Source organism: Triturus cristatus, chromosome 2_1, assembly GCF_964204655.1.
Source record: "Triturus cristatus chromosome 2_1, aTriCri1.1, whole genome shotgun sequence".
In the NCBI taxonomy this organism is placed as follows: Eukaryota; Metazoa; Chordata; class Amphibia; order Caudata; family Salamandridae; genus Triturus; species Triturus cristatus.
The window spans coordinates 1120365383-1120393139 of record NC_140581.1 but is presented as its reverse complement, the minus strand read 5'-3'; the positions used below and the strand labels follow the sequence as shown (position 1 = coordinate 1120393139).

The 27757-nt window shown below is 44.4% G+C and overlaps 1 protein-coding gene across 2 annotated transcripts in view; it reads left to right on the top strand.

The window, feature by feature from the left end:
• The window catches only part of UBA6 (ubiquitin like modifier activating enzyme 6), a 658681-nt gene that overhangs the window by 357031 nt on the left and 273893 nt on the right, over window positions 1-27757 (top strand). For both annotated transcript variants that reach the window (XM_085636514.1, XM_085636515.1), the window contains 3 exons: window positions 4414-4503; window positions 4616-4696; window positions 5589-5717. In XM_085636514.1, coding sequence (XP_085492640.1) covers window positions 4414-4503; window positions 4616-4696; window positions 5589-5717 — 300 coding nt within the window. The remainder of the gene's footprint in view (window positions 1-4413; window positions 4504-4615; window positions 4697-5588; window positions 5718-27757) is intronic.

Sequence of the window (27757 nt, the reverse complement as noted above, 5' to 3'; positions counted from 1 at the left end):
TCGCCAACAGTTGTACTGATAATAGTGCCATATAACAGGAGGTTAATTAAATTATGGGAGACGAAAATGCAGTAAATTACTGAAAAGCAATTTCTGCCCCTAAAAGTGGGGAGCCCTGGGCCATTAGTACCCCCGTCACCTCTAGCACATTGATCAAATCAGAGGAGACGAGTGCAACCTCCAACTTTTCGCCTCTCGGCAGCTCCTGACACATTCCAGACCCTAGGGTTGGACAGTCTAGCCTTAAAGTCTCCTGCCAAACATAAGTACATTTTCTGACCCGGATTCGATTTTATCCACACAATAGAAGAAATAAAGTCAAACAAATCTGAAAACCTTTGTTTGGGCACCATAAGAAAAACATTATTATGAAAGTTAATAAGATGTATAGCCAGAGCCCCCTTAAAAAGTACCACTTGAAAGTCATTGCCTGGTGTGTTTAGAGCCTCTGCATGGCCACCAAGCCACAGGTTAATCCATATGGTTAGTCCTCCTGATGCTCGATCTGAGTGGGACGGAGCAGCCTGTGTGCTAAAACACAAAAAGTGTTCAAATACTGTAGGATTAGTGTCCCAGGTTTCCTGCATTAACAGGATGCCATAAGATCTTATAAACAATTGCCATCCGGGAGTGCTATTTTGGTACGGAGGCCTGCGATGTTCCAGATTAATATTATCATCAGGCAACATTTAGCATGCGTAACTTCAGTTGGCAGGGTTGTTTTTTGGGCACAAAGGCCTTAATGTTGTAACTGGGCATGCAGGCTCAACTGAGACTGCAAGTTCAACGGATCAGCATGTGCCTGGCACAGTGGCTTTGTGGTTACATATTGATATTCTGATACAGCCCCATGCCCGACTGACGAAGAGTCCTGTACGGTAGGCCTGGACACTCCCTGTCAATCAGTCTCATAAAAATCTGATAAAACTGCATACCTGTTATTACATTTTAGACACCAAAATGACTGAGGCTGGTAGTCATATGACTGTGGGCGCACTGCCTGTTTTGCTGGCTTGCAATAATATCCCAGGTGTAATGTAATAATATTAGTTCTAATTGGTGCTCCTCTGCGTTTATGCCTAATAATCTCCCCACACTGCATGGGCGTCCAAAGCATTAAAGTCTCATTTCCCTCTTCAGCATTGAAATTTCTGTGTGCACCAAGCCAATGGATGACCTTATTCCGGGCCTGTTTCCAAGACTCCGTTTGATTATGTTTCAAGGGCGGCACTCCTGCCATTATCAGTATATATGGCAGACCGATGGTGGTAGATTTAGGATTTCTGTGCTGGACTTGTTACCCATGACTGTTTCCCCATTGGGCATGTCCATGTGGCTCAACCTAACTGCTGCAATCAAGGGGGAATGGTATGCAGGCCGGTGCCTGAACTACACTTGCACCACACATAATTTGTTTTGAGTGCTCCTACGTAATCCGCAAGTCGCAGCACGCCTCAGCCCGTAGAGGACTGAGAGGACCCCAATGATGAAGCATGTCACCGTGGGGAAACCCTGGTGAGTGAGGGGACTCAAGAAAGGAAGAGTTCTGCCCCTTTCTTTCTCTTTCTTTGGGTGTTCTTCGGGAACCAATTGTCCTTCTGACACCCCCAGGTTAGGTTCTTTTAACCTGAACGTTCAGGTTATTTAATATCTATGAACCTCCACACACCATAGTTTGTAGCGTAGAGACCCACAGCACCACGTGTAGATTTATTCCATGCGACAGACGTTGAATTGCCCATATTCCTGAGTGTTGATGCATCCTGGGGAGAATGCCCTTCCATGGTCACGTGGGTCCTAGGGCGACAAGCAAGTTCAGCAAGGCCCTCAGTAGAATTGGTCTGGATGTTGTATGTGGTATGGGGCTTAAACAAGGTTGCTAGGTGGCCTTCTATTGCGGCCAAGTGCTCCTTTTTTTGGTTTTACAAAATTACAGAAAATAATTGTATATCTCCTCAGCGTTAGTGCTTCCAACAAGCGTTGGGCTTGGACCCTTTCCAACGGTTACTTGGTTTCGCTGAGGTTTCACATGTGGAGCGTGGTTGCTGATTTTCTTGCGTTTCACAACTGGTTCAGGGGATGATTTGGAACTATGATACTTAGAGGAACCGGGTAGATACAACAATTGTCTTTGTTGGTTACAGCAATGTGCATGATAATTGCGCAGCGGGGAGAAAGTATCCCCCGTCATTCCTTATGAAATTCCACTGTTGAGCTCTGTGTCTCGGCTATGGGTGTGCCCATATCATGAGTTATTTCTCCCAGGCTGCTCCCATACCCCCATAGATAGTCTATGCTCATTTAGGGCTATTTCATTTGATATGACCCCTATAGCTTTCTCTAGCACGGTATAAATTGTTTGTGAATCTATGAGGTGGTATGAAGCATCCAGCACTTTTAGCATGTGTTCGGCCCCTCCTTATGCTTAGGGAAGGGTGTGAGATGAAGTCCCACCCCAGCAGGGATGCCAAAATCAATGCGGGCAGGAAACAGTCTCAGTCTCTGAGTTGCACATCCCACGCTGCGGAAAATGTCCAGCGCTTTTAGTGCGCTTGGCCCCTCCGTATGCTCAGGGAAGGCTGAGGGATGAAGTCTCACCCTAGCAAGGCTTCCAAAATCACTGAAGCAGGAAACCACCTCCGAGTTGCATGTCCGTGTGTTTCTTGAGAGAACTTCTGGCACTCTCAGTTCAACTGCCATACACCACCTTTTCGTAGACAAGTTGGTGCTGAGGTTTCCGACGGTGTTCTTACCAAAATTCTTCACTCCTGTTCACGTTGAACACCCTATAACTCTACCAGCTTTCTTTGCTGCCCCTCGAAAGAGGAGATGCTCTATCAGTTAGACCTCAATAGGGATTTAAGCTTTTTCATTCATCGTACCAAGAACCATAGAGTGGACAATCAGCTTTTTGTGCAGTTCTCTATAATGAAGATAATATAGAAAATGAAGCCATTGTGGAAGAGGACCTTGTTGAATGAACAACCCTATGTATTAAGATTAGCTATGCACTGTCCAAAAGGCAGCTCCCGTATGGTCTGAAAGCTGATTTTACCAGGGCTAAGGCTGCTACCATTCTGTTTGCACACAGAGTGCCTGTGCTTGACATCTGCCAGACTGCGACATGGGCATTGGTGCCAATCTTCATGAATTACTACTGCCTTAAACAGACTGTTCCCTGGAGAAGGGCATTTCGCCCACTCTGTCCTACAAGACTTATTTGCCTGAGTCCACTCCACAGACCACCCACCTGGGGAGCTATTGCTTTGCTATCTATCCTAAGATGAGCAATCTGCAATTAGAATTATACATCAGAAGAACAAATTACTTACCATTGGTAACGCACTTTCTGGTACATACTTTAACTGCAGCTTCCTCACTGCCCTCCCAACTCTTGACGTTCTGTTAAGCACCCTCATTTTTACATTTAAAGGAGTCCCAAGTTAGTATTCAGTACACTGTTACCAACAATTGATCACACCTTGTGCCTAAGCGTATGGAAAGGGTAAAGATAAGAAACTGACGTCAGCACATAAGGGTGGTGCTTCTATGTGGCTTCGCTCTGTCACTTCTGGGGTGGCATGGACCTAATGCATAGCAGCCGGAAGCCAACTTGTGGCTTGCAGGAAAACCTCTATGAAAAAATCTTCACATTTAGTCTGGCGCCTTGGGGATATTGTAAGATGAGTAATCTGTGGTTAGCTAGATCATCAGCCAGGAAGAACATTACTAAAGTAAGTAACTTGTTCTTTTCAATCTAAACATTATCATAGGAAATAGAAGACTAGCTGCAAAAATAAATTATGGCCCCTGGATTACAACAGGGATCTGCCTTGTGGATGGAATAAGCCTAGCTTTACTGAAGAACATTTGTGCCAGATTAACCAAAACAACAAAAGTACTTTAACAGGTTGCATGGATTATGCAAATGTAGGCCTCATTAATAACGGTAGCTTTTTAAGTGAGGCTGTTAAGGTGGACTGTAATAGATTTGATTGATGGAATGTGAGCATCCCAATGTGGTAGGGAAGACAAACTGAGTTTTTAGAGATTATTGACAAATTGGCATGGGTGACTGACTGATGTCTGTGTAGAAGTGGATTTCAAGTGACAATTGTTAAAATGCTTGTGGTAGCTGAGGTTCTTCAGAAACACAAACCTTATTTATGGCTATTAAAGTACTCTTGATATTGTTTATCATTCTCTATATAGTGCCACCTTAAATTGTAGCCATTGGTGTTTACATTGCTATCTCAGAAAGCCACAATTTTTCTTGTTATAGGCACCTTGACATAATTGTGGACAATAAGAATAATTGCATTTATCTCAGAAACCTTTAATCTTGATTCTTAACGTGAACATTTATTAAAAATGCAGAGATTTTAATTTCATCCTTTCATCCTGTTTTTTAAGCGGGATCCTCCAGAGGAAGAAATACCCTTTTGCACTTTAAAGTCTTTTCCAGCAGCAATTGAACACACAATACAGTGGGCAAGAGATAAGGTAATTAACCTTAAAAGTGCACTTCAGGCTCCCTGCTGGGCCTTAATAAATGAGAACTGTCTCTTTAGGAAATCAGTTCCTTTGATAACATATTTTTTTTATCCTCTTATAGTTTGAAAGCTCCTTTTCTCACAAGCCTTCACTGTTTAATAAATTTTGGCAAACCTATCAATCTGCAGAAGAAGTATTACGGGTAAGAATTGTGGTATGGTTTAAAACCAGCAAAAAATGTTTATTGGTGTTTTATTGTTAAATATCTTTTTCATCTGTTGTCCTTGGAACAGTCAATTTTTCTGTTTATATTAAATGTAAGGGTTTCTATTCTTTTAACCACTTTTACTACTAGTATGCGGTGGAGAAGGTATCATCTAGAGGAATAAAAAGAGACAACTTCTCTTTCCAATAACCCTGATCTTCAAAACTTGCAGCCAACAAAATTAATACCAGGGCAAGCATGCAAATGTAGGTTGCAGCCTACTGGTCTGCAGAGAACCTAGTTCTCACAAACGTCAATTTAATACATGACAACACAAAATTCCTCAAACAACAGTTTGAAAGTCCAAAGCCACTTTATATGAAAAAACAAATATATATCACTTAAAGCAATATTTTAATGAAATTACACAGTAATATACACAAATATACACAAATATACCAATACAAAAACTCTCCGCGCTAGCCGTGTTGCATACAAAGAACTGTTTGTATGCCACATGGCTTACAAACACTCTAGTCTTGCCGTGTAACCTACAAACAACTGTTGTTTGTATGCCACATAGCTAGACTGGAGTGTTCTCATTTTTATATTTAATTAGATTAGATATGGTTTTATTTGTCATAAACCTTTGAAAAAGGTCAGACAGTATTCTTATAAAATCATCATTACCACTTCAACACAAACCATATACTTATTTTCAAAATTAAGAAGCTTTATGATTGCGTAATCTCAAAAAGTGGACTGTTATATAACTTCATTTTTAGATTCTCGTGCTGTATGTTTGATGATCACCTTTGTGAAGAGACTGAGTGGAAAATTCAATATTCATTGCCTTGTTACATCATCATTGCCTCTTTTTTGCTTCTAGAAGGTACAATGTGGAGCGAGCTTAGAAGGTTGTTTTCAAGTCATAAAATGTTTGAGCCGAAGACCCAAGATCTGGTTTCAGTGTGTGGAATTAGCAAGATTAAAATTTGAGAAATATTTTAATCATAAGGTGAGAGTATATAACATGTTTGTAAATTGATTGGTCTGTGATACCTTTTGTTTATATGGAGCAAAAACCCTAAGCGTTGGCATTCTCTCTGCGAATGTGTAATGATAGAAGCCCTCCTACCAAAATATGTGGAGCTGAAGGTTCCTGCCCAACCTGGTATGTTTTTATGTGCAAGAGTTCTGTGTCATAAGCATCCTTGCAAGCGCTCCCTGTATGGTGATGGCAAGTGGATTGACAGCGTACTGCTAGAGATACTTTTTGGTGTTCACTGCAAATGTCTAAACAAATTTAACCTGCCAATCTGAGATCTGCCTTCAGCAGTTCCCATCTTGAATGAAGAGGGTTTACCCTGTGCAACAGCAAGAACTGTAAGAAATGAAATGTAGAACTCCAGGAGCGCAGTTTCACTGGTTACAAAATAGACCTATAAATAGTAACAGGGTAACCAACTTTTAAGTGGAACGTGGTTCTAATACTTTTTAGCAGAAAACTGTGATGTACCTCTGTGATACATATATTACATAATTATCTTGAAAATGTTTAAAAATAGTTGTAGACCTGGCCCCATGTTGGAAGTAGTCGACTTCACAACCACTGGGGCTTTGGTGGGCAAAGATTTTGCACATCTACGCAAAGGAAAAACTAACTGCATTGCTAGCTAATGAAATTCTCACATTTGAAAAAACTTAGCAGCCCTTTAAGATGCACAAAAAAATTCAGGTTGGGTGATTGACAAATGTCATAATATGTCCCTGATTTTGTGAGAAAGAGCCATCACCAATGAATGTCAGCTCCTGACACCAAGACACAACAGACCTGTCAATATGTCACATGCTGGATGATATATGGTGAGGCAGTGGGCCTGTAGCACCCCTGGCCCTTTGAGAGAAAAGTAGGCCCCTTCTGTCTTTCTGGTGTCTTTTGGTACACCATATAGCCTCTTGTGATGCATCTCTGCTAGCCCAAGACCTTTTCCTGGAAGCTTTCCTCCACGCTTTATATGGTATTATGTCTTGTTTGTCACAATGCACCAAGTTTTTATATTTGTATTGTTTTGTGATGTTATTCATAAAAAAGATTTAATTAAAGAGTGGGGGGAAAAGTTTCAAAATCAACAATGAAATGGTAAGTAGGTATGTCTAATAGAGTCCAGAGACCCTGTGCATAAGGTTGATTCCTCACCTTAGAATTACCCCCAGGAGTCAGACTGGATCCGACAGATTATTTCCTCAGCAGTACCCCTGCACGTCGATAGGTGGCGTCGGTCGACTCCGCATTCGTCGTTGGCGTCGTGGTCGCCGAACCGACGTCGCTGTATCTACTCAGACGACGCCCTCGCGCGCTGAAGTCAGTTCTTTATTTTTCCACGCCAGCCAGCGCAGATCCGGAGAGAGCGATACTTCAAGTCACTTTTTGACTCCACTATTTGTGACTTTTGTCGACATTTTTTTTAGTCGATAGACTCCTGGTGCACGGGGGGATGTTACGTCAGACCGGGTTCAAGGCTTGCGATTCCTGACGCAAATTGATGTCGGTCTCGGACTCACACCTCGTGTGCCTTTGGTGCCTGGAGTGCGACCACGACCCAATGTCGCGCTCCGACTGCCTCTTCAGGAGGATCTTCAGTCGCAGCAGCGGTGGACGGTTCTCCACCCGAACTTGTCCAACCTCCACCTCCTTGCATGGAGATAAAATTTAATGTCTTTATTCAGATGCATTAAAAATAGTCATTAAAATTCCTATATTTATGAACTCCAATGCTCAGTTAATGTTTAAAAAGTTTGCAATCATACAAGATACATTACAATTTTTACTTACACAGCTACGAGAGTATGATTTACGGGTCATCTGACTTAAATAGCCATTTAAAGTGCAAAGTGCCACCTAATGGCCTTCAAAAAGTATAGTCTATAGCAATTTTGCAGCATAAAATGCTATACTAAATAATAAAGTTGATCATTTCCCTGCTAATCTCTTTATTTGCTCTGCGGCAGAGATTCATCTATAAATCATTTGACATGCGTACTCTGCTTGAAGGAACTGGAGGTAAAATAATGCTGGCCGACATTTCCTGATATTCAACACCCTCAATAGTGGAATATTAAATTCTCTTTGAGGTTTAGAGTATAGTTGGCAGAAAAAAAGGAAGTGCAGCATATTCTGGGATGAGTTGGAGTCACATGGGCAGGGGTCCAGGTGAGACTCACAATATGCTTTTCTAGGATAAGAAACCAGTAAGTGAGCAATACTAAATCTAAATCTGATAAGTTAGAATCTTTTGGAGTGACCAAAAGGGAGCAAAAGGTATGGCTCTGTACTTTTGGTACTAACCAAAGGGAGATAATCAGCTAAATTTTTCACGCTAAGTTCCATGCGCTCCCTACGCTCTGGTAGAACAGTTAAAAATTCTTGATTTAGCTGAGATTTCATGACTGTGGTGATAAGTTGTGGATTAGTAAAGCAATCTCGCCTGCCCATGAGTTCCAGCTGCATTTTGATGTAACTAAGCCAGGGTATTTTGTGAACATGATCCAAATTGAAACAATCCTGTATTATTGCTCGAATAAGGGCTGGTTCTTCATTTGTCCAAATTGAGCACCATAGCATAATAGGGGCAGTTTAAATGTGATATGTTAAAGGAGTTAGGCCTAATTCCATATGACTGGTGCAGGTGTTCACAGATAATACCACCGTCATGTGGTACTGCAACAAACAGGGCGAAGTGGGGTCGTGGAGTCTGTGTTAAGAGGCTTTGCGCCTCTTGACATGGCTGGAACATCAGGGCATTTCCCTGGCGGTGCAGCATCTGGCGTAATCTCTGAATGCCAGAGTGGATGAACTCAGCCGAAGATGCCTAGCCGATCACAAATGGCTTCTTCACCTGGAAGTAGTGTAAGGTCTCTTTTAGCAGTGGGGAGAGCCTTGGTTAGATCTGTTCACCATCGCCGAGAATGCGCAATGTCAGCAGTTTCCAAGATGACTCTCGCTCTGTGACACTTTTCATCTTGAGGGGAGCTCTTGCCTCCTGTATGCCTTTACGTCAATTCCACTCCTGCCCAGAGTTCTCAAGAAAATCAGGAACAATTTGGCCCAAGTCATCCTTGTGGCTCAGGATTGGGAACGCAGAGTCTGGTGTCCTGAGCTTTTGAGCAGGACTATCGGTCCTCCAGTCAGGCTGGCTCTTCGGTAGGATATTCTAACACAGCAACAGGGTAGAGATCTGCACCTGAAGCTGAGCACCCTCCACCTACATGTGTGGGGATTGAGCAGCGACAGGTGACAGCTTTAGACTTTCCTCCCGAAGTCTGTGATGTTATTCTGGCATCCCTCCACTAAGTTGATATACACCTGTAGGTGGGAGAAATGTGTGCCATGGTAACCTTCCCACAACCGTGACTGCCTATATGCTCCTCTCTTACATGTTTTCTTGTTTGCATTGTCTTTGGCTCAGCAGGGCTCTACATTGGTAACAGTTAAGCGTTACCTGTTTGCCATCTCGGAATTCTTGTGGTTGCTGGACCAACCTTCCCTCTTTACATCACCTGTTGTGGCTAGGTTCCTTAAAGGCCTGTAACATATGTTCCACCCTACGTCCTTCATCATGCCTCAGTGGGATTTCAACCTGGTCCTAACCTTTCGCATGTGAGCATCATTTGAGCCTCTGCACGATTGCTGTCATAGGCTATTAACTATCAAAACTACCTTTCACATAACATTGGCCAGGAGGGTCAGCCTTGACCTCATAACAAAGTTCCAGAGGTACAATTAGCACTTTGTGGGCTATGTGGGAGCAAAAAAAGGGCAGTCTGTACAGAAGATAACCATCTCTAATGGATTGTCCTGTGCATTTAGATCTACTACAGTTTGGCCAAGAAACAGCCCTCTGTAAGCATGTGGGCTCACTCTACCAGAGCCAAGGCTGCAGCCACTGCATTAGCTTGTGGCATTCCTCTCCTGGACATCTGTCAGGCAGCGACATGTGCATAAATGCACATATTCAAAAACATTACTACCTGGATGGTTAGGTCCATCACAACGGGCACTTTACCCGGCCGATCGTGCAAGACTTTTTGCTTTAATCGAGTTTGCAGACCCACCTCCTGGGAAGATATTGCTTGGGAATCTATTCCAAGGTAAGGAATCTGTGGCTAGAAGTCTCTATCAGATGATCAGGTTACTTACCTTCTGTAATACCTTTTCTGGTAGAGACTCTATTTAGCTTCAGATTTCTTACCAATCCTCCCCGCTCTATTAACCGGTTCAGGTGAAAAAGACACCCTTTTCAGGGCCTTAGTCTTTTCCACACCAGTGTTCGGTTCTCATTATGGCTCTGCGCTCCTGGTGTGGAAAGTCACAAAAGTAACTGACCTCAGCATGCCAAGGTGGCGCCTAAGTAGGTAGGTACTGCACACGTCACTTCGGGTGGATGATGGCGATGCGTAACCGAATTATGTCACCTGCCAAAGTGCAGGGATACTGCTCGAAAATCTTTTGGATGCTGTCTGACACCGGGGGATATTCAAAGGTAACGAGTCTGCGGCTAGATAGAGTCTGTACCAGATAAGGCATTACCAAATGTAAGTAACTTGTTCATCAAGGCCCTCCATTTGGCACTGCTGGATTTGTCCAGGACGGCTCCTGTACCCTCTGTGCCCCTCCCAACCAAGTTTGGTGGCTCAGCCCTGACGTCACCAGCTGCTGGGCATCCATGGGCTCTGATGAAAGAATTTTACCCTGCCTAAGAATGTATGATCCATAAGTCAATTGGATCCTCCTTAGCATTGATACAGAACCCACCCATGGAACTGACAGTGGCGCTACCCTTGAATCCGTCATATTTGGCTGAGATTATTTGAATGACAAAGCGAAAGCTTTTTTTGAAGATGAACTGTTGGTGGAACCCCATACTTGGGCTCAGAGGTTCACCGAGGTGAACTTGGAGGCTGATAATTTCCTTCTGCACCTTGGTTTACAAAATTAAAGTCATATGCATAGTTCACCTGAAGGAGTAATCCCTTCCCACCTTTAAAAGAAAGCTCTTCATTCACCTCTGGTATGAAAAGCAGCAGAATCTTTGGAACTGTCCCTGCCTTCTGTTGAGGTGAAGTCTATCATGTTGACAGTATTAACAACCCTTCTCTTCAGTGACGTAGCCTCTTCTCAATGAGAATCTCCTGGAACCTGTCACGGGGTTCCCATGGGATCAGGGTCAAGACTGATCATTATATGGCTGGGTTCAAACTGAAGTGGCATGGTGTGCATAATTAGGATGGTCTGAGATGTGGCCCGAGTAATTACCAGTGGCTCTTCAAGCTTTCCATTCATCTCTCTTTTATATACTTCAGTGTGTTGCCTTAAGTTCGATGGGTATGCCCAGATGTCGGTCCTGTGCATGCTGTTCCACTGGAACCAAGTTATACTTTTCTGGCTAATGAACCCTTTTAAGGGCAAAACGGGTCCTGTGTTGCTTGTGTTCCAGTTCAGGGGGACCTGGCCTGGCAGTTCAGGTTGTATTGCTCCCATTGAAGCAGAGTCAAGACCGAATTGCATCTGTCTGGGTCCAAACTGAGGTGGCATGATGTGCAAAACATCGATGGACTGGGATGCCCAAGTGATTACCAGTGGCTTGTCATACTGTTTCTACGAATTAAGTAGAACTGTGTATCCGGACTACATAACCATCTGAACATGGGGACTCCACAAACATCAGAGTATGTGGTCCCGATTCCTAGCTAGTTCACAGTGCACCATCTGAACCCCTAACCTTCCAGGGTACCAGATGGTATCTGCAACCTCAGAACATGACCACTCTAATTCCCAAGAAAATTGTTGAAACAAATCTACCCTTTTGTTGTTACCCAGGCATGCCCAACGGAGAAACAAGAAATATACAAATTGGCTTTTCAAACATTCATTGAAACTGTTATATTCTTATGTAAAAAGCGTGAGCTGCAATTATTAGTAGGATGAAACAAAGCATTGTAACCAGCATTACAAAAATGGTGAAAAAGATAAACAGTTTAACCATTATAACATTGTTGTATGATTATATATTTAGGCTTATAATTATACTCCTATCTAATACTACCTACACTAGCGAGAGCTTAGTGGTAGTTTCCTCTGCCAAATGTCTTGGGACAACCAAACCCCCCATACCTTTGTATGATGTATCAGAAAGCCATTCTGATCAAAAGTTGCATTATGAAGGCTAGAGTCGGCAGGGCTGCATATCAGTCACAGTGCACAGCGTTCCAATATAATCCACAGAAGTGCTTCTCTGACAAATTTGGCAGATTATATAATGAAACTACTGTTCCAGTTGCAATGCGTCAAAGGTGCAGCGCTGATGTGATTGTCTTTAGACTCAGAGATGTCTCGAACCGGACAACCAAATTCACAGGCATTGCGTTCGAATGTTCCTAGCTTTGGACAGTGTACGGGCGACATTATAAAATGCTTACTAAGATATGTGAGGCATGGAGAGTAATTTCGAAGTATGTTATCGTCTAAGTGCAAGTCATGTAAAAAGTCACCATTAGAAAAACATGTCAAGTTTAAACGTGTAGCTAAAATGGAGACTCGAGAGTGGGCCCTGTTGAACCTTACAACAGGCTGAGATAAGTTCAAGCCTTCCATCCATCACTTTTTTTTGTATACCACATATATCGAATCAGTTTTGGACTGACCTATGGGTCATCTGCATTGTGCGATCTACTGGAAATCTAAATAGTGTACTCAAAGCTGAGCCGATTCTTGCCTGAGTGTTCCCACAATATCACATCCTCGTAGACGGGTGACAGCTATAACCTTAATCCTGGATTCCTGTAGGGGCACAAATTAGAGCCCCTTGCCTAAAACCCAGAGTGAGTTTAAGAACTTTATTATTAGTAGTTTTGGAAGAATCCTGTAACTGAACCCATTCCCATCTGTAGTATTATGACGTATTGTGCTATTGAAGTATTTCTTTTATTAAAAGAAAAACACTGGGCTGGACAGCATATATTTGTGTCTGTTGACTGACTGTTGAGTTGTTGCACCCCACACTGCCTTCCTTAAAATCATTTTGTTTGCTTACCATCTCGACCCTGAGTCAAGTGCAAAGGGGTGTACTGGGCCCAGTTTGCAGAGCCATTGAAAGATCGACGACAGAGGCAAATTACCCTAAACCCTACGGTTGTGGTCCAGTAACACCTCGCTGACCAGTAGCCTCACCCAACCAGTCCCACACCCAAACAGGGACTTGCATTTGGTCTTTGTAGTGGATTGCCCTTTACCCCAACACTAAAGTAATTGCACATAACAAAGATTTCCCACTATACTTCTTCTCCAACTGTAACTGCGGTGGTGTGATATATTGCATCTGGTGCCTCTATCAGGTAATCTAATGGGCAAACAACCTAGATTGTGTACTGCAAATAGCACCACAACATACCATCATCTGCTGCAAATCGCCAAATTTACAACTGGTCAGCCACTATTTAGCGCTCAGCCATATTGAAAATGATCTAAAAGGGAAAGTCATTGATCTCTTCGAGATCCCTACTAAGGAAGAAGAAAAAAAGCTATATTTAGTCATAAATAATTTTTCTTAATAGGGTAAATGAATGGAGCTCTGTTCTCACCATTCCATGTTACACATTGTAACCTTTCTGTAACTCTGTGACGTTAGCCCTTCCTTGTTGCACTCTGCAGGTACTTTATTTTTCTTGCTAATATTATATTTGCATATTCCAACAATAGAGCATAATCTACAAACTGAATGTACTCTTTGAAGTGTTTCAGTATATAAGGGTGAAATGTTACGATCAATCAGTTCACTAACACATTTGAAATTATGATTGTAACATCGTACGATGTTTCTCGATTGTTCCATGATCCATATATGTAATGCTGATTTGACAGTGCTAACTAGAATTACATGTAGCTTGTACTGTCCATGGTTCAAATCACCAGGTAATGATTAGAAGATTACACTTTTCCCCTGACAAAAACTACAACTGCCCATTGATATCCGTTTGATTTGTTTTGTATTCACACATAATCTGGCAATTACATATGAAGTAAACAGTGAATCACAGCTACCTAGAACTCTAAATTATCACTTTGACACGCCACTTCCTGTAGCTAGTCCAGAGCCCTTTTCAGTTGCTACAGTATTTTCAAGACAATGACTAGTATACTCCGCCTATTGTCCAAAGAAAGGTGTTTTGTTTGTTCAGACAATAGTGGTCTTGCTGCATTGCTTCACAGTCCAACTCTGCATTCGCATTTAGAGAAATGAGTCCTTTGTACAAGTTTTGCTGTATTCTTCCAAATATATGGAAGACTTCCTAAGTTCACATTTCTATTTTGTTGTTTTACAATGTTAAGTCTATGTTATTATCTCTTTCGACGGATGTGAGCCATATTTGTTGATTCACTCATCTCAGATGCTCTCATCAGGGACAATTTGCTGCCAAAATGTCTGTCCATCCACTCATTGTCAAGTTTTACAGGTTACAGTCGATTCAAGCCCCTTTTATTCAAGGCTGTGTACCAGTGCCATGGCATTTTTTAAGTAAAATAAAACTTATTTATTCGTAATCCTGCAGATGGTCCAATTTTGGATCACATAATTTCTGTTTCATGGGGATGATTGTTCTTCTCTGGGCTGCAGACCACTTTGATTGGTGAGTCCAAATACGTTTTAGACCTAACTTTAATTCCACTAATTGATACAGCATCAGGAAATATATGGCCTCATGTTATTTTACCATTGTATTGGATAGGAGTTCTCTGCCCTTATGGCTGGGGCCGCAACTACATTGGTAGCTTTGTCTAATAGTTTTAGAACACTCACACTAATATTAACAAACACTCTTTGAAACTATGTCCTCTCCCTTTTTTCACAGCATCTTCTGATGCATCTAAATGGTTTTAAAGCCTTGATGGTGACCTGTGGACTAACACAGCAGCTAATCACAAGTTGCTCAACAAGACATATAAGATCATTATAAAGACCTATTAATGCCACAACAACCTCATAATTGGGCTAAGCAACTGAGAAATCCTTCTTGTCACTTTTGTGTGAACTGGGGCCTGTTGTTCTTAAAACTCCATCCCTTTACCATAGAGTGAAGTGTCTATTCATCTCATTGGGCCGAGAACACTTTGTTGTTCACTTGTATGTAATGTATTTGTCACAGATCTGACCCTTTGTTTTTTAGAATGTGTTGAAAAAATGGCAAACTGAAAGGGAAATACACTTTGAGTTAATTGGTTTCACTCAAGGTTTTGTAGCTGACTTTGAATAGTTGAATTTGAGCAATCTGTCACAGACCTGGATAGAAGCTGATCCTTACTCGGTGTTCCACTTTTAATATCAATGAGCTCGGCACAGTTGTACAGAAAAAGGAAGGAAACCAGAGGCAAGAATCATGGATCTCTTCCTTTTGCGGGTAAGGACTAGTACTTCATAAGAAATGCTGGCGCTGAAGGGTGCACAAGTTGGGCTGTCCTGAAAGAAAATGACTAGTCCTGTTCAGCTAGCTTACAGCCATCATTCAAGAGCCAGACACTTGCAGTAAATAGGTTAGAAATAAGTCTGCCAATATCTGCGAGCCTGCAGTCACTGCTCAAAGTGGTGGAACCTGCACTTCTCCTGTGACTGTTTCACAAAGCTGCTGCACTTTGTCCTGCTACGACTACAAGAAAACCGCCCAGTGCCTGATGATTATTTAAGGCTGGACTCCCCTTACCCTGCTTTCTAACGGATATTTCTTCCTGCAGGTGCTTCATCTTATAAATATCCTGTAGGCGCCAGACTATGTGGTCCAACTTTTCCCTGCTACTGTAGCTCTTCAGGTTCGCATGGTGGCGCTATGTGGATCCACCAGTAGGATATGACCGCACCAGAAAAGTTGTCAACTGGTGCCGTTGCATTAGTTCCTCTTTTCCAAGCCTGATTGATGCGGGTCCGGAGCTCTATTAGGGCTTCACCAATACATTGTCTCAACTTTCTGCAGTGACTAGTTCAAATGTCTACTCCTAAGGTTTTGAGGGCTAAACCCTCCTGTAGATGCTTTAAAATTAAATCTTTGCCAGATCCCCTGACATCTGCATGTGGTGTATTTGATCTGACCACAATTCAGCGGCCTACTACACCTGCTCCTTGTCATATCCAAAGGCCATCAGAGAATGCGAGACCCAGTTATTTTGGCCAAGCCTGAAAGGACACACCAAAGCATTCACTGTCTCCTTCAGGTAAACCTCCTGGTAGGGGACGATCCCCAAAGAGGTTTTCTCATTAAAAGAAATATGCAAAAATGGCTTGGGAAGTCTCCAAATTATTATTCCCTCCTCCATGAAGGATTGATCATTTGGAGGCTCAACAATATTCCCTGACACAGGTTTCTACCTCATCATTGGAGCTTGTTCTGATATTATAAAACATGAAGCCAGAATTCCTAACACCATCAGCTGCCCCTTCACAGTATAAGGCTTTTCTTCAGGCCATGCTTGACATATTCATGATGGTCTAACTTCTCTGTGGGATATTCCCTGAGGATAGGCCTATTCCTGTTGATTTTTGATTTCAGGCTACCACAACTCCAGGCTTCAACACACCTGCACAGACTCTGGCTTCAGCTATTCATTCGAGGTAGCCAGTGTTTTCCATGGTGCTGAAACCCATGTCCTTGGCATCCCCTTCAGCAGCATCACAGGCGCCCGTCATGGATCTAACATCAGCAGACTTAGCTGAGTGACAAGAGACAAAATTCAAGACTGTTTTCACGATGAGCCCCAAAGGCATACACTAACCTATAACCCAAAGGTTCACCCAGATGAAGGAAATTTTGTAGGTCAGTCTCCAGTGCTTCCATTCGCCAGATGAAGGCAATGTCTTTACAGAGGAGGAAGACCCTGAAGCTGACAATCTCCTCCCTGCTAACCATAAAAATGCTGGCTTATTTATGTATTTATAAAATACTAGTGACCTTGCTTCTTTTCCAGAAGGGGACATCCTATACCTGTTGGTCTTCTTTTAGAGGACGTCTGTTCCTTCAGTTCGGTGGTACAAATAGTTGCAAAGTCTAGAAATGTCCTTGAGAACCCCTGAAGTTCAGTCTAACATTTTAAACCAAATCTTAGAACCATCCTATGCAGTCTTAGTAATGTCGCTACCTTTCAACAATGCTGTCTTGGAGTCAGTTTTGCAATCCACAGACCAATAAACAGATAATTTGCACAACAACACAGAGTTGCACCTCTGCAAACAAAGTTCTTATCATCGTCATCTCTCTCTAGAAAGTCTGATAAAGTGAACCCTAATACTTTTCTGATGGGGCCCTCCACACAGGATGTATAAAAGGTTTAGCTCTATGGGCTTCAAATCGTTTTCACCTTTGGCAGCAGGATTCTTGAATCTAGTCAACAATTTACCATACACCTGTAAACAAATCTTGAACCACACCTTGTCTTCTGCTGGCACAGGGCGCAATCTATGGCCACAGCTGTTCCCCTGCACTGCCAGCTTGGATGCTGGAGGTGAGAAAAGATTTGTTTACAAGTGTCTAGTACATTGTTGACTATATCCAAAAACTGTCTTTTAATGTGGTCAGCAAGTCTGATGATTATCTTTTTCGGCAGCTCCCACAGAGCATGGAGGAAGCAGTTTATAACGCTTGTGGCATTAGATGTCCAAGAAAAGCTTACTGCCCTTGCCTCTCCTGCCCAAATTCTGAAAATGGTTAGAAACCACGGGGCCCAAGTCATCCTATTGGCTTTAGGTTGGGCCAAGAGAGTGTGGTAGCTGGACCTTTTAGGCATGAGCATCTGTCCTCGAACCAGGCTGCCACTTTACAAGGAACTCCTGTCTCTGCAACAGGGCCAGGTCTCCCACCGGAATCTACACAATCTGAACCCACGCGTGTGAAGAGTAAGTGAAAATGTTTGTTTGGGATTGATTTCCCACCTGAAGTGATATGTGTTATCCTTGTCACCAGGCGCCCTTGTATGAAATCCATTTATGTTGAGTGCTGAGATAAATTTGTGGCCTGTGTAAGAACCCCTTTCCGAGGACCACGGGGCATGCAGGGGCTACTGGGCCTAACTGTTGTGGTTGAGACCTTTTATTCTTGATGTCCCAGGGCCCGACCTACTATGGATCCCCTCAACTGGCCCAAATACTACTTCTTCATTTGACTTTCAGCGGTAGCTGTGGTCGAGCAGTCAAGGCCTCCGGTTGGGGGCGGGGGGTAGGGGGTTTGGGAAGTAGATACAGGTCAGTGAACACGACTCATAACTCGAAAAGCAAACAGTATGAACAATTAATCAAAGTCCAGCCAAATATTTGCTTTTATAAGAAAAAGTCATATTTTATTTCTAACTGTACACATGCAAAGAAATGCAACATTCAAATGCAACAACACAATACCCCTTGAGGTCAGGGCTCTAGTAGTTGTCAGGCGAATCCAGTGTTCAATCCATCTTCGTGTAACATGCTCATGGTTACTCAAATTCAAATGAGTCTTTATTCGATATTTTTCAATCATAAAAGACACAAATACAATACATACAATGTCATAAAATAGCATTAAAAATTAGGATTCCTTATTAGAAGAATATAATTTAAAAAGGATTTTTCCGTTAGAAAACGTACGCTTCTGTATAAAAGTTGATAACATTAAATGATGGTAAACAAGTAATCACTAGGATTGTTATGTCCCTAGAATTTAAGATTTAAAAAAACAAAAAAAAAATATAAAAACAAATTGTTCATGGAGATACAGTGCACACAGGAAACACCACACTATGTATGTATAACAGCTAATTATTGTGGGGTGGTAATTACTGTAACCTCCAGGCTAGTTCTTCTAAGGGCCCATGTCCAGCTCAGAAACTTCACCACTGCTATAGCTACATCTTCGCTTGTGTCTGTTTTCAGGATACGCAGCGCTGTTTGGCATGATCTTGTGCCCATGTTTAAACAGATCGTCTTGAGCCATTTGTGCCTAGGGCTCTTGTACACTGGGCACACAAACAGTATGTGGACTATGGACTCTTCCATCGTTAGGCATGTAGGGCATTTGGTGTCTAAGGCATTATGCCAATTTGACGTAAAAGATTTTATAGGGAGGGTACCAACTCTAAATTGATGATATCGTTTCCTATCGCAAGGTCTTGCAATAAAATCCCAATATGCTTCGGGCCTGAATTCGTACTTATGTTCTAAAAAAATGCCTGTCAGGGAAGTACTGCTCAACAGTGACATGGACTTAAGATTGACCATGTCCCTATATAATGCTTTAAAATCATTTTTAGATGGGTCCTTCCACAAATGGCTGAGCCCCATATCAAATAATGTGCACTTGATCTTTTGCAGCCACTTAATTTTTGATGACAAGTCTGCTTCTCTAATATGCCTCACAGCATTTGCGTATGGTAATAACTCCGGAGTTGTCCATAATCGTCTCCAGTAGGCCAGGGGTCTAAAACCCGCACCTTCCTCAAAAGAGGTACAGCCCAAGTCTAATAATAACGGTTTAAGGGGAGTAGATTGAGGGAGACCAGTTAGGGATCTCAGGAACTTATTTTGTGCAAGGACTAGGGGAGTTAGGTTTTCAAAACCCCAAAGCTCTGCACCATATATTATTGATGCCCTAATTTTCCCTTTGTAGATCGTTAGAGCAGGCCCTACCGTTTTAATGTAGGAAAGTCGATGCTCTTTCAGTAGGGCACCTGCTAATTGGTTATGCCTGAGAACTAGAAGATCTATCTGGGGCTTCCAGTTCATCCTCTTACCCATTGTTACACCCAGATATGTAAAGGTGTCAGTTTGTTCATAACTACTCTGCCTTTCACTATTTTGTGTTTATGCAACACCATGAACTTCTTCTTATCGACATTTACTACTAGCTCATGGTCGTTGCAAAAAACAGTAAATCTTTCGAGGGCACGTTGCAGACCTGATTGAGTTTTAGACAAAAATAAGGTATCGTCTGCAAACATTAATAATGGTACCTTCGAACCGGCGAGAGTGGGAGCATTGGTTGGATAGGCAGTATAGTATGAGATAACCTTGTTTATGAATAGGGAAAAGAGGGTAGGGGCCATAACGCACCCTTGTCGTACCCCCTTATTTACTGGGAAACGATCTATTAATTCACCCTGTTGTCCCCACCGTTCCTGGGTATAGTTAGACTCATGCAGTTTAATAATAATAAGAAGGAGCTCAGGGGGCATCCCTGCTTCCTTTAATGTGTCCCATAGCTTGTGCCGGAGGACCAAATCAAACGCTGATTTGAGGTCTATAAATGCCGCATAAAGAGCTCCCCCAGCTAAAATCACAGATCATCATAAACCTAAAGACTTGTTCGATAGTGCTAACATGAGGGCGAAAACCCGCTTGAATAGTGGATAGAATTTCATGAGCATCTATCCATGTGTTGGCTCTACTCAACACAAGCCTAGCCACAATTTTTTGTATTGTGTCAATTAGGCTTATTGGCCTGTAGTTACTTGGGTTGGCGCGGTCCCCTTTTTTGTATATTGGTATTATTTCTGCACCACGCCAGGATTCGGGAATGGGGGCACCTCTGGACAGGGCATTGGATAACGTGTGAATATATCTAAGCCAATTCTTTCTGTCATGTTTAAATATATCGTCCGGAATACAATCCGGGCCGGGGCTCTGCCTGTTGGAACATCATCCAAAGCTCTTTCGATCTCCCCTATACCAAAGATTAAAACATTGTCAGAGGCTATTTCAGGGTAATGTATAGGGGTGCCTACTGTGGCAGCAAATTGGGCCTAATAGTGCGAGACCCATTGTTCTGGTGCCACATTATTAACTGGTACAGGCCCTATATCTCCGCTACCCCATTTAACTGTTTGCCAAAATTTCCGCCAGTTTTTCCCATTACTTGCCTGCAGCAAATCGTTCCATCTATTTTCATCAAAACTCTTCTTTGCCATACGCTGCACTTTATTGTATTCTAACCGTGCATTTTTTACCTCCTGTGGAACTCCCGACCTGATTGCTTGGGAGAGGTGCCTAAATGCTGTCCTACATGCCCCGTCATACCATTTTGCTGACTTTTGGGTTACTTGCCTGGGGGATCTTTTATTCTTGATAAAAAAAACTTTCAGCTTAGCAAAAAGATCCACATATGCCTTTGTAAGGGCAGAGAGAGAGTCATCGCGGGTATCTAGAGTGGAGATAGTTGTTAGTGTGTTTTCAACTGTAGTCTTTATCTGATCTAGAATGTTACCATCTTCTAATACCACTGCCCATTTTAGCCGGCGACAGCCCTGCGTCACTGTCTGCTGTCACGGTTTCAGTTTGTACCCTTTGTAGTTCCAAACCCTTTAACTCTAGAGTTAGCAGTAGGGGGTCATGATCACTCTCCATTCTACGTGGGATGTTCATGTCCAGAAGTCGAGGCCATAGTTCTAGATTGATAAGAAAGTAGTCAATTCGGCTACTTCTCATCCCGTTGTTAAATGTATGGTGGCCTTCACTATCAGACATTGACCTCCCATTTACAGCCCTTAGACCCCTCTCCAGACATAGACTTTTTAGCTGGAGTGCTGCCTCAGTCAATCTATTAATTGGGGGCAGTATTAGGAGCGGGATCCCCCAATTGGAATCCTCGTCACTACTAAGGCCGCAATCGTCATAGCTGAGGGGCTCAAAAGGCAGTTGAAATCTCCAGCAATTACCAAATGATTTTTCCCTTTGATGGCTTCAATAAAGGTATCTAGTTGGGAGACAGTTGGTGAATTTTTCCCGCCTACCATCCCTCTTGCATACACATTGATCAATATTAAGTATGGGTCGTATTTCGATCGAACTTTTATGGCCAGGATGTCGGGGCTATCGATTGATAACTCTTCAACCTGATGACGGAATGTTGTTTGACCCAGATAATGAGCCCCCCACAGGGTCTCCCTTTGTGTCTAGCAATAGCCGATTTACGAAAAGCCAGATAACCTGGTCGAAAAATCATGTTCTGCGACCATGTCTCCTGAAAAGCAATGATATCGTGCCCCTCTATAAAATGTGACCAATCAGATGATGTAATCTTAGATGGCAGGCCGGCAATATTCCAAGAGATAAAAGTTAGTGAGGAAGAGGCCGGGCTGCCACTTAAAGCTAGAGGTATCGGGATCTCTGAATGGTTAACATTAATTATCTGCGGTCCCGCTTCTAAGTCGGGAAAGGGAGTGGGCTGAATATCAGTGCTCTCTGCCAGAGTTGAGGTGACTGGTTGTAGTCAATCACATGCATCTAAATCAGATAAAGGGGCGAATCTATTAGCAAGGCTTAAATCTGAGGATCTAGGTAGGCTTCTTAGAGATGCCCATGGCTGTCTTACTACACAAGTTGGGCCCCTCCCTTTTGAGGGATGGGAATGAGGTCTACAGAAGTAACCCAGTGGCAGGACAGAGATTTTGTCAGAATGGCTTTCAAAGTTATTACCCAAGAGATCCAAACGAAGTCTAACAACATACTCATTATTAAAGTTAACAACTACACAATCTCCCCCCGCTTCCTTCCTGGAGGGTCCTATCGGGGCAGATCGTCTAGCCATAATCATTTCGTTATGCATATCCCCATTCCAAAACCCTACACCCTTCAAATGTAGGTTCAACCAGTGCATAACTTTGGCTAATAATTGTTCTGTTTTTTCGGTTTGGCCTTCCCGCAATATTGGGACGTTCCCCAGGACCATCACCAGCGGAGCAGCTGCCGGCGGAAGATGAAGGGTTTGGGAACCTTCTATAGAAGTACTGTGATCCAATCTCCCAGACTTCATCAAAGGTTCTGGACCGTGTATCCCTGGCAACAAACTGACCTGTCTTGCTGGGGCAGAATTACTATTCGAGTTGGCCATTGGAGCATTGTTTGCAACTATTGCTGGGATGGAGATTTCATCGTCCAATAAACTCACGTTAGATTGGGCAAATTCGCTGAACGTATTCGCTGTCTCGGCGATATTCTCAGCCAAAGCAACAACTAGATTGGTAGCTGTAGTGGAATTCTTACTTGAGGGTAATGGTTTCTTTGCAGGTATTTTGATGGATTTAACAGCGGCAAGATTGCTTGACTCAAGCAAAAGCTGAGTTTTTGCGATAGCTGATGGCTTTGGTAATGACTTGATTTGAACTATTAGACCCTCAAGTGCACAGAAATTAGACTTAACCTGTGAATCAAAGTTATTTAGTCTTTCTTCGATTTGGTTCAGTCTATGAGCAGTAGGGTTTAGCGATATGAGGAGAAGTTTTTCCAGTCTCATCCACATGGCCTCGCCTACTTCAGGGCACCGGGCACCTGTGGATCAAAATTCAAAGCTCCAGCATTAAGAGAGGCTCTATCTACTGTGGTAGGTAAATCTATTGTAACACCTCCTCTAGTATTGTTTGTCCTGGCTGATTTTGCAGTTTTTGGTCTCTGTGGGCCCCCTCCCCTCTTCCTCTTTACTGGGGGTTCTGGGATTGCTTCAGGACGTATGGTTTTTGTTAGGGGCATAGACCTTGTGGAGATTCGTTGAGTTGGGCAAGTTACAACAGGCTCTGGCTCGGTCTCACCAGATATCTGTGTGTTTGGTACTTCCGAAGTCCCATTTAAAGTATGTAAAAGGTCACGCGCCTTATCAGTACTAGGGCGGCGGTCGGGGGTTTCAGTAGATGCCAGGTCACCCAGGGACGATCGTTTAGACAGTAGGGGTTCGAGAGATAGGCAATGCTCTGTGATTGCAGTCTCATGGTCAAGGACAGAGGTCGCTCTGAATAGGAATTGGTTGAGTGTCCCCACAACACTTCCACTGGGTAGCACACTTCTGCCCTTCCCCTCGCGCTTATTCATCTTGGAGCACAGATTGATGACAGTTCGAGGGACCCAATAGCTCGTATACTTTATTAAGAGCAGAATATGACTGTGTTAGCAAGACTGACCTTTAGTTTGCTGAGATGCTCAGAGGGGGGGCCCAGCCCAGTCTCCTCCGGTCACTGACAGGCAAGGACGGGCCCGCCCTTGGCCCGGGCGCCACCCGTGCTGCGGGAGGCGCTCTGTGCTTTTGTTGCGCCTCCGGGCGCAAGTGCCGCGTCAGCGTCCTGGCTGCTGGGGGCTGCTGGGCGCTGTAGTTCTCCTAGCCGTTCCCCTCATGGGGCGTGGCGTGGAGTAACAGCCGTTCCCCTCACGGCGCGTGGCGTGGAGTAACAGCCGTTTCCCCTCACGGTGTCTGGTGAGATGACAGGCAGCCGTTCCCCTCACGGCAATCGGGAATCCTGCGCACTGGGGGAGGTGCTCTGTGCTTTTGTAGCGCCTCCGTGCGCAAGTGCAGTGTCAGCGTCCTGGCTGCTGGGTGCTATTGGGTGCTGTAGTTCTCCTAGGCGTTCCCCTCATGGCGTGTGGCATGGAGTAACAGCCGTTTCCCCTCACGGCGTCTGGTGAGATGACAGGCAGCCGTTCCCCTCACGGCAATTGGGAATCTCACGCTGCGGGAGGGGCTCTGTGCTTTTGTAGCGCCTCCGGGTGCAAGTGCAGCGTCAGCGTCCTGGCTGCTGGGGGCTGCTGGGCACTGTAGTTCTCCTAACCGTTCCCCTCATGGCGTGTGGCATGGAGTAACAGCCGTTCCCCTCACGGCGTCTGGTGAGATGACAGGCAGCCGTTCCCCTCACGGCAATCTGGAATCCCGCGCTGCGGGAGGCGCTCTGTGCTTTTGTAGCGCCTCCGGGCGCAAGTGCAGCGACAGCGTCCTGGCTGCTGGAGGCTGCTGGGCGCTATAGTTCTCCTAGTCGTTCCCCTCACGGCACGTGGCGTGGAGTAACAGCCGTTCTCCTCACGGCGTCTGGTGAGATGACAGGCAGCCGTTTCCCTCACGGCAATCGGGAATGGTTACTCTCCATTCACTGGTGGCCGCAGCAGAGAATGCAAACTATTAGGCTGTACTCGAGTTCTCCCTTCTGACTTTTTAGGAACTTAGTCAAAAATGTCTATGGTGCCGAAGAACCATTTGCAGCGAGTCCCCCTTGGGCCCAGTTCTCGTCATACCCGCATTCACAGCACAGAAGAGTTCAGCAGGCGCTGTCAAATGCACACCTGCAAGTCCTGCTCAGCTTGGAGAGGTCGGGCTGCTCGAAGCAGCACCAGGCGTCACATGCACTCTCTCCCTGGAACAGCACTGCCGGAGTACTCTCAGATGTCAGAGCAGCTCCCTGCTCACAAAGAAGCAGTAATTTACCTTTGTTCAGCTGGGGTGGGGAATCCTTTTATCAGCCCTGACCTGGAGGCCAGCAAGGATGCAACTTTATCAACGGCATCTCTGGCAGTTCTCCGCGGTGGGTCAGGGTCAGTTCCCTTGCAGCGTGGGTTCAACCCGCGAGTCATAGCCTCAGTCTTTCCTTCGGGCTGCAGCCCAAATCCTTTGGCAACCTTGGTATGGCTGCACATCCTGGCATATGGAGTTGCCGCAGTATGTGGTGATGTGGGTGCTGGCTATTCCAGTGGCGGCGCCCGTCAGTCACCAGTCTTCACACTCCTGGAAATGGTACTTTACCGGTGACCCCCTCTGGCGTACAGGGTAACCTCAGCACAGTGATACGGATATAGCAGGACCCATATGGTGCTCATCACACTGCTCTGTCTAAGGCAGCCCTCTCATGGCATAAGGTGTCACCGAAAACAATCCTGCACACAAACGTCTGCTCGATCGGTGCTCTGCAGAATCCATACACAGATAGTCCTCACGGTAGGACTCCCCACTGTATCTTGCTCCGCCCAAACCTCTCCTCTTCCTCACAGGTCAAACTTGTCTTAGCAAGGAGGCAGGCAGGTGACGGTGCTCCAGGGTAGCTGGTCTTGATTTCCCTGGGTTATGTCCCTTCACCTAGCAAGGAGACTAGCAAGCCTTGGCCTCCATTCCTAGTCACAGGCAGAAGACTTGAAAAGCTTCCCCTTCTCATGCAGCCTGTCTAGCTTCCTGTAAGATGTCAAATTGTTGTGGACTCAACCTCCCCTTGTTAGAGTCCTTTTTCAGATGCAAAATGTGATTTAGGGTCTGGGTCTTTGAAATTTATTTTAGGGTTTCTGCTTCTTTTGAAGTGGACACTTCTTTTCATCTTGCTTCATGAATGAGATCTGCCATAGCAGGAATGACTCCAAAGCTGATTGTCCACAACACAATTCATGAGAATTACCAGAGTTTACACCTGGATGTCAGCTTCAATGATATATGCCTCAAAGGTTTAATCCCGGACCCCCAGCCCTACTATTTATGATTCTCCTATCAGCCTCATCTCCCTCCATGTGAGGTCCCTTCCTTGTGAATTCACACTAAATCAAAGATCAGTGTGTATTAGATGAAAAGGGAGTCTCTTCCTTCCCTCCAGTGCAGGAATGCAGCAATACACAAATCTGTCCGGGGAAATTCCTCTCCACCTCATGATTTTAACAGGCTGGTCTGGGCTTCCCAAAATGGAACCCAGGGTCCTCCCATACAAAGGACCATTGCAGGCACACTCACTCGGTGTACTTTCATAGCACACTTTCTGTTCAGCGTTAATACCTCTATGAATTGTACCCTAACATGTACACATTCATTCAGCACACATGTCTGTGCACACTTTTCAGCATTGAAGCTTTTCTATCTTCAACCAGGGTGTGTTATTTCAAAGCACACATACACCCAGCACCTGTGGTCCCTGTACGTGCACTGTGCAGCACTACATCTCTCATGTAATGTATTCCACTGAGGCATACATATATCCAGTACACTTACTAACCATACGTACTTCACAGTACTGCACCATCCCTGTGCTGTGCCCTTCCCAGCCACTATAGAAAAATGCAGAGTCACCACTCCTGTGCCATGCAGCACTCCACATCTACCCGATGTAGGCCAAGGGTGAATTAAGCACACAGTAGCGCAACTTTTAAAAAGGCGAGTAAGCCTGTGGGCCTCGCTCCGGTAACACAGGGTAAAAAGGTTCTGTTCACTACTACTGATCACTACCCGGTACCACCACCGACCTCGTACTGCTTAACTCCTGGTAAAAGCAGTAGTGGTAGGGCACCCCTCCCGGTCCAACACGACCGCAGTCTGCGAGACAGGCCTATGTCGTTGTTCACACGCAAGATTCATGTTCGTCTCTAACAAAAATCAGGATTAGGGATCCAGACAACATTTAGGCACTCAGACCAGGGGTACATGTCTTTTACCCTGCAGAGGAGTTTTTAGTCCCAACAGACGCCTCTCCCAGATCAGAACACGCCGAACCAACTCCTAAACTGGAGAGGTTGGTTTGTCAGATTGGTAAAACGGTCAGGAAAGTACTGTCAGTATTCGCATGGCTCAATCCAGATCTGTGCTACACTACAAAGTCTAGCCCTTGCAAAGAAATTGACTATTTAAACAACTTGGGATTATCTCCCTTCATTGCCATCGACAATTTCAATGGCTTATGATCTGTGTTTTGTACCACTTTGTTCGCCATAAGTTGGCAGGGTATGCTCAGACGTGAGTCCCTTGCTCACTTTGCCACTGGATTCAAGCAAGCCTGGCTGAAGACGGCTGATATGCCAGAAACCGGTCCTAGGAAGCTTGTTTCCGGTCCAGGGAAGGCTTGGCAGTTCGGGCTGGACTGTTCCCATGAGGCACAGGGTCAGACTGATTTGCATATGGCCATGTCTGAACTGGGGTGGCAGAGTGGGCTAAAGAACGGTGAAGGATCAAACCCAGATCTGTTGACTGGGTGTGAGTGTTTGATTGGTTCTGATGCTCCGTCCATCACCACCCCCTTTTGTACCGCTTTGTTCGCCATAAGTTGGCAGGGTATGCTCAGACGTGAGTCCCTTGTTCACTTTGCCACTGGATTCAAGCAAGCCTGGCTGAAGACAGCTGAAATGCCAGAAACCGGTCCTAGGAAGCTTGTTTCCGGTCCAGGGAAGGCATGGCTTGGCAGTTTGGGCTGGACTGTTCCCATGAGGCACAGGGTCAGACTTATTTGCATATGGCCATGTCTGAACTGGGGTGGCAGAGTGGGCTAAAGAACGGTGA